Source organism: Myotis brandtii, unplaced genomic scaffold (genome assembly GCF_000412655.1).
Source record: "Myotis brandtii unplaced genomic scaffold, ASM41265v1 scaffold456, whole genome shotgun sequence".
Classification (NCBI taxonomy): domain Eukaryota; kingdom Metazoa; phylum Chordata; class Mammalia; order Chiroptera; family Vespertilionidae; genus Myotis; species Myotis brandtii.
Window position 1 is genome coordinate 2,218,493 of NW_005367431.1, and position 18,448 is coordinate 2,236,940.

Below are 18,448 nucleotides of genomic sequence, written 5' to 3' on the forward strand. Positions count from 1 at the left end.
ATTTCTCAAACTCCAGGGTGCTCATGAATCAAGATCGCATGAATCTTGTTAAAAGACAGCTTGAAACAGCAGGTCTTTGGTGGAGCTGAGCTTCTGCGTGCCTAACAAACTCACAGCTGATGCTGGTGCTCTGGCCCCAGGGCCACAGTCTGAGTAGGGAGGTGGTGGAGGGCACCCTCTGCCTTGTGGGGAGGCTGCCACTGGTGCTCTATGCCCCCAGGTAGATGAGGCCCCTACTATCTTCTTGGATGATCCCTCTCACCGTCCTCACAAAGAGGTCAGTCTTGTCAGTTGTTAGAGATTTGTTCACTTGACAAATGTTTACCAAGCTCCTGTTCTGGCTAAGCTTGTGCTGGATGCTGGGGATACAGAGAAAACTTGGAAATGCCACTTTCTGGTCCCTGTCACCACCATCTCTTGCCTCCAAAATGGTCTCTTTGCTTCCATTCTTGCTCCTTACCATCTATTCTCTGCCCAACGTCCAGAGCGAGTCCGGTCATGCCTCTCACCTGCTTGACATGCTCCAGTGTCTCTGTGATGCTAAAGGAATAAAGTCTGAACTCCTCATCCCAGGGATGTAGGGCTGTTCCTCTCTGATCGCATCCTACGTTTTCCAGTTCTCACACCTGCAGGCCACACTGACCTTTCAGTTCCTTGAACATGACAAATTTATTCCTATCTCAGAATATGATGGATTAAATAATTTCTCTTGACTAGTTTCTTTTCACTTTTTAGATTTCAGCCAGAGGAAGATACAGGTTTTGCAGGACCATAAATTTTATACACCTTTGGGGCCCTTCTTTGAAGGAACGATATCAAATTACAAATACACAATTAGGTACAAGGCCGAGGAGGGGGCCCTGAAGGTCAAGCTTCATTGGCTTCATGGCAAATAGGCCTCTGGTTTTGTTTATTGTCACCTCCTCGGAGAAGCCTTCCCTGGTCACTTTACTTAAAGCAGCCCTCTAATCTGGCTTCATCATGTTACTACTTTTATTTCTTTTATTGAATTCATCACAATTTGAAAGTGTATTTATTTATCTTTCTACTTCTTTCTCTCTACTTCTTTCAACTTATTAAGCTTCTTGAATGAGAATTTGACGTTCCACTTCCTTGCTTCTCATTCACTTTTCAACGCGTCTTAGGAAACTGCTCTCCCTCCAGTCACGCGAGACAGATTTCCGTGTTGCCATATCCAATATTTGCTTTTCTGTCTGCATTGTACTTGATTGCCCTGTGACTTTTCACACTTCTGGCCACCGGCTCTCCCGTTCTTGAAACCTCCTTCATTAGGTCTCCAGGAAGGCCTCCCCTGGTCCTCTTCCCACCTCTCTGGCCATCCTGTCCTTGCCCCGCTCCGAAGTTCCTCCTCCTCCTCTGGCTTATCCTTCAATGGTGTTCTCTTCAGGGCTCAACCTTGGATCCGCCTGGCTGTTTTGCAGGCGCTGCAAATGTGATATGTCCTCAACCGAATTCACCCTCCCCACCCACACGCTGTTCCTCCTCGGTCTCGTGTCCATGAAGATAGACAACACCCCACCTCCAATCTCTGGTCCAGAAACCTGGCAGTCCTTCACTCCTCCCTTTCTATCAGCCAGTATCTCACCTCACCGAGTTCTGTCCTTTCAATCTCCCAGATACCTCTCACAACCATCACTTTCCCTCCGTCCATCCGCCATGGTCCTCTGGCCGGAGAGGGACAGCTTCTGGAGGAGAGTGGCCTCCACCCCATTGAGCTGGAGCCTAAACCCATGACAGGAAGGAACTAACTTAGGGGTGGAGCTGGGTGTGGGTGTGAGGGGTAGGTAGGGATGTGACTTCCTCAAAGACCCAGAGTGAGGAGCAACACGCACCCCCAGCTATGGGCTGCCTCCTCACATCTCTCAGACCCCAGCAACACGGTCCCCCAAGGCATGGGGGCCCAACAGGAGAAAGAGACAAGGCCAGTCGCAGATGAACGGGCATCTTGGGCCCACAGGAGAGAGTGGAGGACCTGAGGTTATGGAGCAACAATTTTCAAATCTTCTGGTCTCAGGATCTTTTTATATCGCGAAAATGTTTTGAGGGCCCCAGAGTGCTTTTGTTTGCATGGATTATATCTATCATTGTTTACCATTTTTAAAATTAAAACTAAGACAGTATAAATAAAAATTCTTGCTTTTAAATATAAAAACCAATAACAAACTCATTGCATGTTAACACAAATAATGTTTTTAGTAAAAAATAATTAAAATTTCAAAACAAACATTTTAGGAAGAAGAGTGGCATTTATTTATATTTTTTGCAAATCACTTTGATCTTGGGTTTGATAGAAGACAGCTGGATTCTCATAACTGCTTCTGCATTCAATCTGAGGTGATATGTCATTTTGAAAATCTGGCCTCACGCAAATAGGTATCTGTAAAAGGAGGGATATTTTAATGTCATTTTCAGATAATTGGTGACACTATTTTTTCCACAAATGGTAGTTTCTTAAAGGTTAGCTGCACTGTGGAACCTGGATCAGATCAACGAACTTTTTGTAATTTGTTACCCTGTGAGGTATTGGTTTATCTTATTCTTTGAATTTTCTGCCTAGGCATAATTTTGAAATATCATGTCTTCCTTATTTGGAAAATATCTGTTCAATGAGTTATGCAGGTCTCCCAAATATTGCTCTTTCATTATAAGATATTTTAAAAGTTGCATTCATTAATATCACCACCAATCTCATCAGAAAATTCTTTAAGTATTGGAAAGCTGGAGATACAATTTTCCCCCCAAATTCTAATTTCCTTTGAAAGTTTGAATTTTATCATTGTCCATAAATACTGTTTGTTTCCCTTGAAGTGACGGGTTTACTTATTCATATCTGAGAAAACGTCTGCCAGATACTCAAGTCTGAAAAACTTAATTTGAAAATAAAATAATTTAAAAAATACGTTTTTATTAAGCTTTAGAGAGAGAGGAAGGGTGAGGGAGAGAGATAGAAACATCAATGATGAGAGAGAACCATCGATCGGCTGGCTCCTGCACGCCCCCTACTGGGGATCGAGCCCAAAACCTAGGCATGTGCTCTAATGGGGAATTGAACCAGCGACCTCGTGGTTCATGGGTTGACACTCAACCACTGAGCCACACCAGCCAGGCCATAGTTTGCCATTTTTTCAAGTGACAATAATGATGATCCTCAGAAAAGTTCAGCTCACAACTCCAACAATCACATAAATGCTTTCCCTGAAGACAACCAATTTATTTCAGTTTGCAGCAGAAGTGTTTCATGTGGATTTCCCATTTTGACATGGAATATTAAAAAAGATGTATACTCAAGATTTAATAAAGTTAATCATATCCTTGCTTTACCAAGGGCATTTTAAAGTGACTTAAAATGAGATTGGCTTTCTTTTTCTTTTTCTTTTTTTAACTCTTGAGTACATGGCTGTAAAGAATTTGGCTGCTACTACAGTTTGGTGCTGCTGCCTTGGTTTATTCTAAGGAGCCAGCAGTTTTGCAACATCAACGCAAATGTCAACACAGTGCAAAAGGCAAATAATGTCTTGGTATTTTGTAAAATATATTTTTATTGATTTCAGAGAGGAAGGGAAAGGGAGAGATAGAAACATCAATGATGAGGCAGAATCATTAATCAGCTGCCTCCTGCATGCCCCCCCACTGGGGACTAAGCCTGCAACCCGGACAGTGCCCTTTCCCAGAATCGAACCCATGACCCTTCAGTCTGCAGGCTGATGCTCTAGCCACTGAGCCAAATCAGCCAGGGCATCTTGGTATTAGTATGAAAATAGTTTTGACCTCATGGATCCCCTAAAAGGTCTCAGAGATGTTCCTCTCTCCTCCTCATCTCTGTGGAGCCATTTTCCTAGAGCTTCGGGATCAAATGGCAGAGCTCCATCTAGCAGTGGGAAAGGTCCAATGGCACAAAACTATGTAATTCAAATCAACTATGTAACTCACAGTATGACTCGCGGGTGAGTGTTTTGTTTTTTTTAAAGGAACCACAATGATTTATTGGAATAATGGAAGCTACATTTATTTAACTTAACATAGATAAACCACCACCACAGTAAATAAAGCAAAGCACAAAAATTTTTTCTCAATCAACAAAATTCCAATTAGAACCAGTTGTTTCTTAAAACTCACCTGTTTAAGTATCTATAGCAGCGGTTCTCAACCTGTGGGTCGAGACCCCTTTGGGGGTCGAACGACCCTTTCTTTCACAGGGGTCGCCTAAGACCATCGGAAAACACATATATAATTACATATTGTTTTTGTGATTAATCGCTGTGCTTTAATTATGTTCAATTTGTAACAATGAAAATACATCCTGCATATCAGATATTTACATGACGATTCATAACAGTAGCAAAATTACAGTTATGAAGTAGCCACGAAAATAATTTTATGGTTGGGGGTCACCACAACATGAGGAACTGTATTAAAGGGTCGCGGCATTAGGAAGGTTGAGAACCACTGATCTATAGGCTTCTTCAAGTATTTCCACTGCTGAAACAGCTGCTATTGATTTCATGGAATCTCAGATGTAGTCCCTTGGAAAATTATTTTACGTAGAAAGAAAATAAATGCTGCCTATTAATTGGAAGATGCCATTGATTTTTTTTTTTAATGTGCAAAATGGGAGTCTTAGAATAGATGAAATAAGATAGTCCCCTGTTGGCCCTTCATTAACCAGAATCCCTGTGTGGTCTTCCAGGCACAAGCAGGACACGGTGACCAGCTGCCTTTTCTAGCCCCGAGCAATGGAGACGAATGATTCTCGCGTGGACTCCGAGTTCCGATACACCCTCTTCCCGATATTTTACAGTGTCATCTTTGTGGTGGGGGTCATCGCCAATAGCTACGTGCTGTGGGTCTTTGCCCGCCTGTACCCTTCCAAGAAACTCAACGAGATCAAGATCTTCATGGTGAACCTCACCATGGCCGACCTGCTCTTCTTGGTCACCCTGCCCCTGTGGATCACCTACTACTACCACCAGGGCAACTGGATTCTCCCTGCGTTCCTGTGCAACGTGGCCGGCTGCTTCTTCTTCATCAACACCTACTGCTCGGTGGCTTTCCTGGCTGTCATCACGTACAACCGCTTCCAGGCCGTGACGCGGCCCATCAAGACCGCTCAGGCTACTACCCGAACGCGCGGCATCTTGTTGTCCCTGATCATCTGGGTGTCTATTGTGGCCGCTGCATCCTACTTCTTTGTCCTGGACTCCACCAACGTAGTGCCCAACAAGACCGGCTCCGGCAACGTCACTCGCTGCTTTGAACATTATGAGAAAGGCAGCAAACCGGTCCTCATCATTCACATCTTTCTCGTGTTTGCCTTCTTCCTTGTCTTCCTCATCATCTTCTTCTGCAACCTGATCATCATCCGCACGCTGCTCCTGCAACCCGTGCAGCTGCAGCGCAACGTGGAAGTCAAGCGCCGGGCGCTGTGGATGGTCTGCACGGTCCTGGCTGTGTTCATCATCTGCTTTGTGCCTCACCATGTTGTGCAGCTGCCCTGGACCCTGGCCGAGCTGGGCTTCCAGAACAGCGACTTCCACCAGGCTATTAACGATGCACATCAGGTCACCCTCTGCCTCCTTAGCACCAACTGTGTCTTAGACCCCGTCATCTACTGTTTCCTCACCAAGAAGTTCCGCAAGCACCTTACCGAGAAGTTCCAGAGCATGCGCAGCAGTCGGAAATGCCCCCTGACCACCATGGACACGGGCACCGAAGTGGTCTTGCCGCTCAACCACGTGCCTGCCAATTCCCTCAAAAATTAGCCTCCGAATGATGGGGCCAGGCCCAGAGGCATGGACATCATGACTGACTTGGGGGAAGAAGAGGTATTTGCTGTGGTCTGGGCACATCTTTCCTGGGTGCTCGGGGCCCATGAGATCTGGAGGCTACCTCCGTAAGGTGGGGATGATGGAAGAGCCAGACTGCTAGAAATCCCAAACCTGAACGAGCCCCTTGAGCCCCCTTTGGACATCTGCCATAGGAAACTTGGCTGGTGGCTTTTGCTAGGGGCAGACCTTGGGGACAGACTCTGAGCCACCCAGTGCACCCTGCTAGGGCAGCATCCCAAGTGCATATGACTTAAAGTTTGGAGCAACCACTCCCTTCATCACTGTAAAGGCAGAGAAGGGGGCTTGGGGAAAGGGACACTCCCCTGGCAACGTGGCAGTACCTTTGTGGCAGACTTCTGAGCTGGGATGATGCCACCCTGTCTCCACCCGCAGGCACAAGGCCTTTGTGACACTTCTTAGGGTGGCTCAGTGGAAACTTCTCCCAACTCACCCAACACCCGAACGGCGACCAGAGAAGATAACACGTGCATAGACCAAACGCTAGGATGGGGAGCTTGTGTCCTGAGGCAGAAGTGTCTCCCTGCATGGACCTCGCTTCAGGCCTGGCTCAGCTCTGGGGGAGAGACACAATCGCTGTATCCATCTGTCTGTGCAGAGACCTTGATAAAGTACCTCCTGTCGGGCAGCAAAGGCACCTCAGGGCGAAACTCTGATCATCCAGGGCACCACGATGCCCAGGGGATTCCATGGGAGTGGGAGCCTAGGCTGGTCTCCCCCCTGCCTCTTTTTCTAGGGAACCCCCTCCTAATTTATCTTCTAGGAGGTGGGAAGAGCAGTTATGGCTTCTAGGGCCAGCAGGCACTGTGAATTCTGGGTGCAGAAGAGAAGTGTCCACTTCTCGATGATCTCTAGATGCCTGCTTGTGATTTTCAGCAAATATATTCAAATGAGCCTCCTCTTGCACCCTGAGCTAAGTACCACAGTCTGAATCTGGCAGCCTCAGACCCAGGGCTTGGAGGAGCCCTCTCTGGTTTCCAGGGCCTTATAGGCCTTTAAAGAAATCTTATTCCCTCCCAGACAGTGTCCCCATAAAGTTGGGATCCTTGGTTTCTGTCTACTGGGCAAGCACTGGATGGATGATTTTTATAACTGCCTCCCAATGGGCCAGTAACGTGCTTGTGTCTGCAATCGTAGCTGTGGGCTGGCCTTACCTGGTGGTGACCAGGTAGTGCAGCTTACTAGAGCTTTGGTGTCACAAAGACCCAGTTTCCACTCTTGGCTTTGTCACTTCCTGCTGAGGAACTTTGAGCTGAATTTCCTACCTCATAGGGTTGTTCTGAGCAGCGAAGTAAGTTGCTGAGTCAGAGACCTCTCGGTCAGGGTGCCTTCTCATCCAAGTTTCTCTCTTTTTCTGAGAATTTGTTCCCCTCCGTCCTCCTATTGGAGTTGAATGGATGAGAGGTGAACATCTGGCTCTAGCTGGGCCAGTCAGGAATTCAAATGAGCCTCCTCTTGCACCCTGAGCTGAGTACCGCAGCTCTCTCAGGAATAAGTAGCAAGAGTCAGGGATGCTATTTCAGGCTCTGCAAGTCACTCACCTGAAGATATAGAAACCCTGGAGCTGTGAGTGTGTGCGCATCTACATGTGTGTGTCTGTCTGTGTGTATATGCTGGGGTTGAGAGGGTGGCGGAGACGGCCACCTACACGTGTGTACTAGAGAAAACGGCTCTGTTTAGAGGGAAGCTGGAGATGTGCAGAGCAAAGCAGAGACAGAGGCCCCGGAACCTGGAGAGAGGAGGGGGTGGTGCTTCCAGGGGCTGCTGCTCTCCTCCTCTAGGCCACGCCCTTCTTGAGGCACAACTGCACTTTTTCCTTTGGGGCCTGTGAGAGTTCCTTGTAGGAAATCTTCCCTTATCTTGCTTGAGCTGATTTGAGTCATCGATTACTTGCAACTAAATGAGCTCCGAACGAGATAAATGCTTACATGCTAAAACAGTGTTTCTTGAATTTCAGTGATTTATGTACCCCCCCTGCCCCTTGAAGTTTTTACAGTGTCTTTGTACCAGCTATATATTTACTCAATAAATATTTTTCTTTAAATTGGGTCACTTTTTAAAAACTTAAATTGTAAAAAAGTATGTTTTATAACTAAACTAGAGGCCCGGTGCATGAATTTTGCACACCGGAGGGGTGTGTGTGTGTGTGTGTGTGTGTCCCTCAGTCAAGCCTGCATCCTCTCACAATCCAGTACCCCTTGGGTAGGGTCCCTAGGCCTGGCTGGAAACGGCCTATCAGGGCTTTCCTTCCCCTGGCTGCCTGCAGCTGGCCCTGCCCCCGCCCCGTCACAGCTTGCCATCTGTGTGGTGCTGCCCTCCCCTCCCCCACCACCGGTCGCCTCCCTCTGCAGGTGACAGGTGTGGGGTGTGATCACTTGGCTGGCCTGGGCCTCCCTCTGCAGGGCGATTGCTGGCTGGCCCTGCACACCCGCCACAGCATTGCTGGTCATTAGCCTGGGCCTCCCTCTTTGGGGCAATTAATCGTGGAGCCCCCTCCCCATTGATCTGTGGGGCGATTGTGGGGCAATGGTGGGGCCCTCTGACCAATCACATCGCACCTGCCTTGGCTGGCCTGGGGCCAGTGTGTGTCATAGCATGGTCGTCTGGAAGGTCGTCTGGACGGTCATTCTGCTGTTCGGTCGACTTGCATATTACGCTTTTATTATTATAGATTGTGAACAAAAAACTAATGCCGCCTGCCATACATAGAAGATAAATGTAAACTGAAAGCATAACTCTTAAAATAAAAATGTTCTTGGTATCCTGTCTAAAGTCACCTCATACTCCCCAGGGACTTGCATAATACACATTGGGAAACACTGCCGTGATGCGTACAAAGTGCATGGTGTCGGCATTCACTGAGTGCTCAATAAAGAGTAAGTCTGAGCTCTTTTCCAGTTTTTGCGGTGTGAGGAATCACAAACAGCAAAGTTTCCTGAGACACCCTGTACAAGGCGGTGTGGGAAGTTCTGCACGGGAACCAGCGCAAGCAATGGAAGTTTTTGGAGACAGTGGAGCTGCAGATCAACTTGAAGAACTATGAGCCTCAGGAGGACAAACTTGGGCACTGCCAGGCTGAAGTCCACTCCCTGCCCCAAGTTCTCCACATGATCCTTGGAGGACCAGCAGCACTGCAATGAGGTCAAGGCCGTGGATGTCCCCCGCATGAACAGCGAGGCACTGAAGAAACTCAACAAGAGTAAGAAACTAGTCAAGGAGCTGGCCAAGAAGTATGATGCCTTTTTGGCTTCAGAGTCTCCTCTGATCAAGCAGATCTACGAATCCTGGGCCCAGGCCTGCATAAGGCCAGCAAGTTCTCTTCCTCTTGACCCACAATGAGAACGTGGTGGTCAAAGTTGATGAAGTGAAAGCCACAATCAAGTTTCAGATGACGAAGGTGCTGTGTCTGGCGGTGGCTGTTGGCCATGTGAAGATGACAGATGATGAGTTTGTGTACAACATCCATTTAGCTGTCAATTTCTTGGTGTCATTGCTGAAATAGAACTGGTAGAAAGTCCGGGCTTTGTACATCAACAGCACCATGGGCAAGCCCCAGAACCAGTACTAAGGCACAGCTTAATAAACCATGCAGCTACCATAAAAAAAAAAAAAGGAGTAAGTCTCACAGTCCTGAGATGGTAACTTCTCATCACCCCCTTGCTTCTCCCAGAATGTTGCCTGGACAGATCCCACTCATACCCAGGGCCCATGGAGGAATATTTTAGTTGTAGCCCATGCTACAGCCCTGCTGATCTCCTCACCACTCTGCATATAGCCATGTTTACTTCCCCTGTGACTTTTGCTTGGTTGTGACCTCAGATGCTCTCTCTTCTTTTTGACCAAGCCCAGAACACTTCTGATAGGCAACCTTCCCAGAGGCCTCTAGGCAGGGTCATTGGCTTTCTTTTAACAGCACTTTAGGGCTGAAGGGTCTAACTTTTTTATGCTTTAACTCCTATGAAGTTTATTCATTTGAATGTCCACCTTCCCCTTCCTGGGGCAGGAACTGAATCTTGTTCATCAGTGTATCTACAGTTTCTCACAGAAGGCCTGGGATTGAGATCGGTCTGTCTCCAAAGCTTACTGCTTTTCCAAAGTATAGCATAAACAGACATATTGCGTTTACATGCACTTAGTTTGAAAGGGTTTAACAGACTCTTCAAAGAGAGGTGAAGAAGGAATTTTATAATACATATCCTTCCAAAGTTCTAGGTTCATACTTAAGGGACGATGTCAGTGATTTTCAGAGGATCAGAACATTTTGGAACAGGGTGGGTCCAATCAATCCCTTGATCTTACTAGGGGAATAGGGGACTCAGAGGGACCAAGTGATTGCAGAAATTACACAGCATGGAACTGCAGGGAATATAGAATTGGCTGCTAATTTGTGTCTCTCACCTCTTGCAATGGTGACAGGGATTATAGGAAAAGTTGATTTGTAATTCTTTCGAAGAAGCATCACCAGTCAGGAATTCCAAGCCATCTTATACGTTAAGAAGGCCTTATCCTGTATCTCCCCCTGATTTCAACTTTCACCTCCGGGAACTTCCAGTGATCTCAGTTAGAGACTGCTGTGCAGGCAAGACCTGGTCCCTTGAGATGAGTCATAGACTATAGAGTGATAAGTGTAGGTCACAGTTGACTAGAACTGGGCATGTTTATGCCAGTTTTTACTCATTTATGTTATATCTGTGCCTGAGACCTAAGGCTAAAAAAAAGGTATAATAAAACCCTCTTATAAAATAGCTGTTTTTTTTTTTGTGTGTGCAGACTTGTATTTCTGTAATACAAATTATGCTTCCCCTGACATTCTGCCAGGAAGCCATCCTCCCACCTACCCAGTCATCCATCTATCAGTCTGTGTATCCATCTACCCATCCATCTATCCATGCATGCATGCATCCATCCATCCAGGTATCCAACAAACATCTATGGAGTACCATTTTGGTCCAGTAACTATGCTAAGCACAGTTTTTATTTGCTGTCTCAGATTCTACATGAAAGGTAGGTGATTCCATCCCTGTAGAAAAAGGTAAAATAAATAAGGACCCGAGCTGACTGAATCTGACAGTGGCTGCCTCCCAGGTACGTGGTACAGAGGAAAGGGAACTACTTTTTGTTGAGCCCCAGATAGTTGCTTGCCACTTTCACAAATCTTATCTCATGAGTCCTCACAACCACTGTACAGAACTGAACTTTTCATACCATTTTACAGATGGGGAAATTGAGGCTCTGACATGTTCTGTGACTTGTAAAGATAAAAGAGCTGGAAAGTGGCAGAATGAAAAACAAAAACAAAACAACAACACACACCACAGGGTAGGTCCAATCCCTTTATCTTACTAAGGGGAATATGGGACTCAGATCTGCCTTAGTAAATATGGGTCCCTTCCCTTCGCTCCTCTCCCCAGGTGATTGCTCTCTTGCTCAAGCCCCTCTAGGCCCTGTCCTAGTGTTGGTGTGTGCTGGGATAGGAGTCTCTTGAGGACAACAGCAGCTGGCAAGGGGCCCTGCCTGCCTCACGGTTTCCAGCTTCCTGCTTGAGTTGGGGGCTCTTGTGCTCCCCATGCAGGCTGAAGTCCCAGCAGCAATGACTTCTTTCCAGGGTGAGGCTTCTGTGGTCACTCAGGGAGGGCACTCCTACAGGTGGGTAGAGTATGTGAATGCAGTGTTTTGAAACCTTTTGAGGCTACAATGTCATCGTCGCTGAAGCTAGAAGGTGCATTAAGTAGCCACGCTGGTCCTGACATCTCTGTAAGAGGAGGGAAAGGGGTGAACACCGACTGCTTATTGTGTCCCAGGCACCGTGAGGGGAACTTCACGTCATTACCTGTGGACAGAACTGACTCTTCCCTCGGTCTGAACTACTTCCCCCCACCCCTCCCCCCCATATCTGTATGGCTTATTTCCTTGACTCCTTCAAGGCTTTATTCAAATGTCCCCTTCTCAGTGAGGTCTTCACCACCTCATTAAAAACAGAAGCTTAGAAAGTGAAGTGACTCCTCAAGGCCAGACAGTGCACAGCTGGGTCTGTCTGGCTCCTTGTACTTCCTATTCTACACTGACTTCTCTGTAGGGGTCTCCTTCGTGATACAGGTTGTGAAGGTCCATGTCCTTCATCGTCCAGACAAGAAAAGCAAGTATCAAAAAGGTGAAATGACTTACTCAACGTCACACAGGCAGTAACTTGATAGAATTAGGATGCATAGATCTTTTATTACCTGCATTTTGCAAGACACTTCTCTTATATACTTTTTTGTCTGAATGCATGTTTTTTTTCTCTTTAATCACCATTCTCCAGTCTCATCCCCCAACTGTTCTAGAGTGTTCGATGTCCTTGACTTTTTTGTATCCTTTTCTGTGTGTATTCATTTCACATTTACATAAAAGACATGATTTACATATATTGGGTGATGGACCTCATTCCGTGTCTTATTCCTCCACCCCCTCCCCCTCATTCACCATTGTTTTTACAATTTAACTATGTTGAAGTGCGTACATCTGCGTCATGGATGCCAACCTCTGCTCCATCACCCCCCACCATGTGCATCTACATTTTGCTTACCTATTCCTCTGCAATGGGCAGTTAGATTGCCTTCAACTCCCTTTTTTATACATGATGCTGTGAGGAGCTGCTTTCTCATGTTTCCCTAAGGAACAATGTAAGACTATCTCTGGTATATATACCTAGGAGTGACATTCCTAGGTCATAGCTTACACCTATACTTGATTAGAAGAAGAACTGACAAATAAATCACTTCTGAAATGGCTGCACTAGTCCACACTCACTCCCATCCATAGTTACATGAGAGTTTCTACTTCCTCAATTCTCAAGCCACCTTTGGCCTTGTTCAACTTTCAAATTGCTGGTGGGTGTGAGGTAAAATCTTGTTTTTAGTTTGAATCTCTCTCGGGTTACTAACGGATTTGTAATCTGTACTCATTAGTCATTTGAGTTTGAATTCTGACTCCAAAACCTGCACAGTGTCACGTAGTGATCAATAGAGTGGCCTCTGGGGCCATGTTGCCAGGTTCAGTTTCTGTCTTGACCTAGTCTGTGACTCGAGGCAGACTATTTAGCCTCTCTGAGCTTCTGTTTCTTCATCTCTAAAATGTGAATAGTTTTGCCTGGCCCGCATGGCTCAGTGGTTGAGCATCAGCCTATGAATGAGGAAGTCAAGGTTCGATTCCCAGTTGGGGTACATGCCTGGGTTGTGGTCTCAATTCCCAGTGTGGGGCGTGCTGGAGGCAGCCGATCAATGATTCTCTCTCATTGATGTGTCTATCTCTCTCTCCCTCTCCCTTCCTCTCTGAAATAAATAAAAATATTAAAATAAAATGAGAATAGTTTTACTGTTCACATTATAGCATAATTTTCAGGATTTAAAACTGCTTAGTGTCTGGCAAGGACTATGTACATAGTAAATGATATGTTTCATCCTAATAGGTTGTGTCATTCTCCCTGCAGCCTCCCTTTTCACTCAAGTACACAACCCCATTTCCCCTGCCCTGTTTCAAACAGTTCATATTATGTATACTCCTTAGAAATGTGAAACTATAGCCCTGACTGGTTTGGCTCAGTGGATAGAGCATCGACCTGCAGACTGAAGGGTCCCAGGTTCTATTCCAGTCAAGGGCATGTACCTTGGTTGCGGGCACACCCCCAGAAGGGGGTGTGCAGGAGGCAGCTGATAGATGTTTCTCTCTCATCGATGTTTCTAACTCTCTATCCCTCTCCCTTCTTCTCTGTAAAAAATCAAATATATATATATGAAAAAAAAAGAAATGTGAAACTGTAAAAGAGAGGAACAGAGTATGACTAGTCTGGCTTCTTTTTTATTTATCTTCCTAGGTTATTCTAAAATACATGCTGAGAATGTTTTAAGAATGGCCACATTGCCCTGACCGGTTTGGCTCAGTGGATAGAGCGTCGGCCTGCGGACTGAAGGGTCCCAGGTTCGATTCCGGTCAAGGGCATGTAAAAAAAAAAAAAAAAAAAAAAAAAAGAATGGCCACATGCATGAGTCGGGATTTTGACTTTTGGAAGGAAATAATGAATCAGTTCCTTAAAAGAAAGGATGGGACATCAAAGGACACTATCCACAGGGTGAAAAGGCAACCAACTGAATGGGAGACATTTTTTGCAAATCATAGATTGATAAGGGATTGATATGCAGAATATATAAAGAATTCCCACAAATCCACAGTGAAAAAATGATCAATTAAAAAATGGTTAAAGGATTTGAATAAATATTTATCCAAAGAAGATATACACATGGCCAATAAACACATAAAAAGATACTCAACATCACTAATCATTAGGGAAATACAAATCAAAACCACAATGAGATAAAATCAGAAAATAAGTGTTGACAAGGATGTGGAGAAATTGAAACACTGTGCATTGCTGGTGGGAATGTAAAATGGTGTAGCTGCTGTGGAAAACAGTATGTGGTTCCTCAGAAACTTAAACATAGAGTTACCATATGACCCAGTAATTCCACTTGTGGGTATACATGAGAAGAATTGAAAGCAGGGACTCGAACACCAACATTCATAGAAGCAATGTTCACAATAGTCAAAGATGGAAGCAACCCAAGTCCATCAAGGAATGAATGGATAAACAAAATGTGGTAGATACACACAATGGAATAGTATGAATCTTAAAAAGGAAGGAAATTCTGACACATGCTACAACATAGATAAACCTTGAAGATATTGTCTATATTAATAATAGAGGAATATGCAAATTTTCTGGGACACTGTCACAGTAACAATAACGACCAAACAGCAGGCTGGCAGGCTGCTTGGGGCAATGTGGCCGGCAGGGGGGTTAGTGAGGGACAACCAAACGAATGAATAGCAGGCTGTGTGGGGCGACCAGGCCGCCAGGGGGTGCAATTGGTGGCCACCAGGCTGGAAGTGGGGGCAGTGAGGGGTGACCAGGCCAGTAGAGAGGGGCAGTGAGGGGCGACCAGGGGGGCAACCAGGCTGGCAGAGGGGGGCAGTTGGAGGTGACCAGGCCAGCAGGGGCGGGCAGTGAGGGGCAACCAGGATGGCAGAGAGGAGCAGTTTGGGGCAACCAGGCCGTCAGGGGGGGAAGTTAGGGGTGATCAGGCTGGCAGGCAGAGGCAGTTAGGGGTGATCAGGCTGGCAGGGGGGGCAGTTAGGGGCAATCAGGCAGGCAGGCAGGTGAGCAGTTAAGAGCCAGAGGTCCCAGATTGTGAGAGGATGTCTGACTGCCAGATTAGGCCCAATCCCTGGAATCAGGCCTAAACCGGCAGTCAGACATCCCCCAAGGGGTCCCGGGTTGGAGAGGGTGCAGTCTGGGCTGAAGGGACCTCCCCCCCTACACACGAATTTTGTGCACCAGGCCTCTAGTGCTAAATAAAATAAGCCAGACACAAAGGATTCCATTTATATAAGGTGCCTGGAGTAGTCAAATTCGTAGAGACAGACAGTAGAATGGTGGTTTCCAGTGGTTAGAGGAGAAGGGAAACTGGGAGTTGTAATTTAATGGGTATGGAGTTTCAATTAGGGAAGATGCAAAAGTTCTAGAGATGGATGGTGGTGATGGTTGTACAACAATGTGAACATATTTAATGTTGATAAACCTCACATTTAAAAATGATAAAAATTATAATTTTATGTTAACACACACACAAACTTTTTTTTTTAATCCTCACCCGAGGATTTTTCCATTGATTTTTAGAGAGAGTAGAAGAGAGAGGGAGAAACACAGAGAGAGAAACATTGATATGAGAGAGACACATCAATCGGTTGCCTCCTGCACGGCCCATTGGGCTGGGGATCAAGGTACGTACCCTTGACAGGAATCAAACCTGGGACCCTTCTGCCTGCAGGCCAACACTCTATCCACTGAGCCATACCGGCTAGGGCCACACACAAACTTTAAAAAGAGGGAGGATGGGGTAGGAAGAAGTGAGGTGAGAAGAAATTCAGGCTCTCAAAGGACCCTTTTTCACAGTGTGTCCATCATGTTCAAGGTGGTGTTGCCTGGAATTGATTCAACAAACTCTGCTTGAGTTACTGGGTGTGAAAGAGCTTAGTCAATAAAATCTATACGTGTGATATTTTTTGGTATGTGTGGCTGTCTGAGGCAGCATGGCCCTGTGAAAAGAGAGTGGGTGTCCTTCCTTCATTCCACCAACATGTCATGCTTGCCCGTCGTAGGTAGCACTCTGCCATGTGCTGTGGGGACATGTCAGGAAAGGTGAAGTCTCTGCCCTCCCAGTCTAGCAAATTGGCAAATGTGTTAAAAATGCGATAGAGTGTTGTATTTGCTATACAATGATCTATTTGTGAGAGTCCATTGTGAACATCTCTGCCCAGCTCTGTGTTTAGAGATGTCATGTTAGTTAGTTTGAAATCAGCCATGTTGGAAATGTATGTGCACCACAGAAATTAGTGAATGCTGCAAATCTTTTGAATCTCAGGTCTGTCACTGGCTGTATGATCATGGGCAAATCACTTCAGCTCCCCCCTCTCAGTTTCCTTATTTTAAAAAAATATTTTTTTTATTGATTTTAGAGAGGAAGGGAGAGTGAGAGAGAGATAGAAACATCACAATGATGAGAGAGAATCATTGATCAGCTGCCTCCTGCACGCCCCCTACTGGGGATCTAGCCCACAATCCAGGCATGTGCCCTTGATTGGAATCAAATCTGGGACCCTTCAGTCCTCAAGCCGACACTCTATCCACTGAGCCAAACCAGCTATTGCTATTTATAAAATAGATATAATAAATGTCAGTTCCTTTCACTTCCCTCTCCTAGGGAGAGGATAATTTGACACTTGGATGACCATATTGATTATGGCTTTCCACAGTTCATTGTTTATACTTGATCTTATGGCCTGATAATGGCTCCTAACTTTTCGGATGTTTCGCAACAAATGAATTTTAACTATAGCAGCAGCTAAAATTAGTTCAGTAAGGCAAGACAGGAAATGAGGAAGAACCTGGGCCTTGGAGGTAGATCTAGATTTGTTTGCCAGTTCTGTCATCACAAGTTATTTGGCCTCAGGCAACTGCCTGTTTCTGAGCCTCAGTTTCCTTAACTGCAAAAATGGAGATAATGACAACTAGCACCCAGATGTGTTGGAAGGTGCAGGGGTGGTAATGAAGAGGAAATCATTCTGTAATTTGTCAAGGACTATTACATGCACCATGTGAGCAGCTAACGTAGCAATATTGCTGGTTGCCTAATATCTATCCTCTCCCTCTTCCAAAATAGAAGAACCCCTATTTTATTTGGAATAACAATATGTTTTTGTTTTGTTTTGGGGAGGCAGCAATATTATACTCAGCTAGAGCATGTTGCTGGGGAATGGAGGGACACTGGTGTTAACAGGCAGGCTGACTTCCCTAGTGGGGGCCCCGTATGGCTCTTTGACACTGCTAACAGAGTAGCCCTTACCACGGCAGGTGCTAATGTCCCAAGGGTCTTTGGGGAGTTTTTAGGTTAGTGAAGAGCCACCTTGCCCAAACTGTAACTCTCAAACAGTCCTTACCAAACTCTTAGTATTTATTAGTCTAAATGTTCCCTGGCCATTGTTGCTTCTCCACATGTTCTTAGAGATAAGCCCCTAGAGGAGTCCCTCTGCTTATCAATGACAACACAGGAGGAATGGTGACATCCTGGCACAACTTCATACTTATATAAGAAAAACTCTTTCTCTTCTTTTTTCGGTCTTTGTCATAAACAGGTGGTTTAAAACTACTTAAGTCATAAACAGAGCTTCTGGGCAGCATTTGCTTACCAACAGAAATATTTCAACAACCATGAGCCATGCGGTGGGTGCCAGATGAGTCACAGCCTTGTGTTAGGATGTGATTACTCCTTTCTTCCCATCTCTCAGCTGTCCTCTATGTTGACTTCATTCTCAGAGGCCTCTTTCCCAAGGTTGCAAGATGGCTGCCAGGGACTTCCAGGGCTACATTCTTCCTCATTCTCATATAGCAAAGAGAACCAAAGCTCTTTTCCCCAGCAACTCTCACATACTTATAAATCCTGAGATTTGCTTTGATTGGGCTGGCTAAGATTATATGCCCAATCCTGATTGGTCAACGTGGCTGGGAGGGTGGAATGGGGAGACTGGCTTAGGCTGGGCCACTTACTCCATCACTGGAGCCCAGGTCAGAGCTGGCTTCATCTGAGTATATAGGCTTAGAGTGGGGCTGATTTCCCCAAAGCAAGATTGGGGTGCTATTGTCAAAAGAAGAGGGAGCATGTATTAGTTTCCTATTGATGCCCCGCCTCCCCCCAAATTACCACAAACAAAGTGGTTTCACACAACACATTTTATTCTCTGACAGTTCTGGAGGCCGAAAGTCTAAAATGGGTCTTACGGGGCTAAAATCCAGGTGTTGGCAGGGGTGTGTTCCTTCAGGAGATTATAAGGGAGAATCCATTCCCTTGCCTTTTCCAGCTTCTAAAGGCTACCTACATTCCTTGGTTCATGGCCACCTCACTTCAACATCTGATTCGGTTGTTACATTTTGTCTCTGACTCTGACCCTCCTACCTGCCTTTTATAAAGACCCTTGTGATTACATCGGGCCTA

General features: G+C 45.8%; 1 protein-coding gene and 1 pseudogene across 3 annotated transcripts in view; both read left to right on the forward strand.

The window, feature by feature from the left end:
- PTAFR (platelet-activating factor receptor) overlaps nt 1–7,908 on the forward strand; it is a 33,861-nt gene extending 25,953 nt beyond the window's left edge. For all 3 annotated transcript variants that reach the window (XM_005875117.2, XM_014546826.1, XM_014546825.1), the window contains one exon: nt 4,709–7,908. In XM_005875117.2, coding sequence (XP_005875179.1) covers nt 4,755–5,780 — 1,026 coding nt within the window. In that variant the 5' untranslated portion in view covers nt 4,709–4,754 and the 3' untranslated portion in view covers nt 5,781–7,908. The remainder of the gene's footprint in view (nt 1–4,708) is intronic.
- Nucleotides 7,909–8,691: 783 nt separating this feature from the next.
- On the forward strand, nt 8,692–9,460 carry LOC102240465 (annotated as a pseudogene).
- Nucleotides 9,461–18,448: the final 8,988 nt, after the last annotated feature.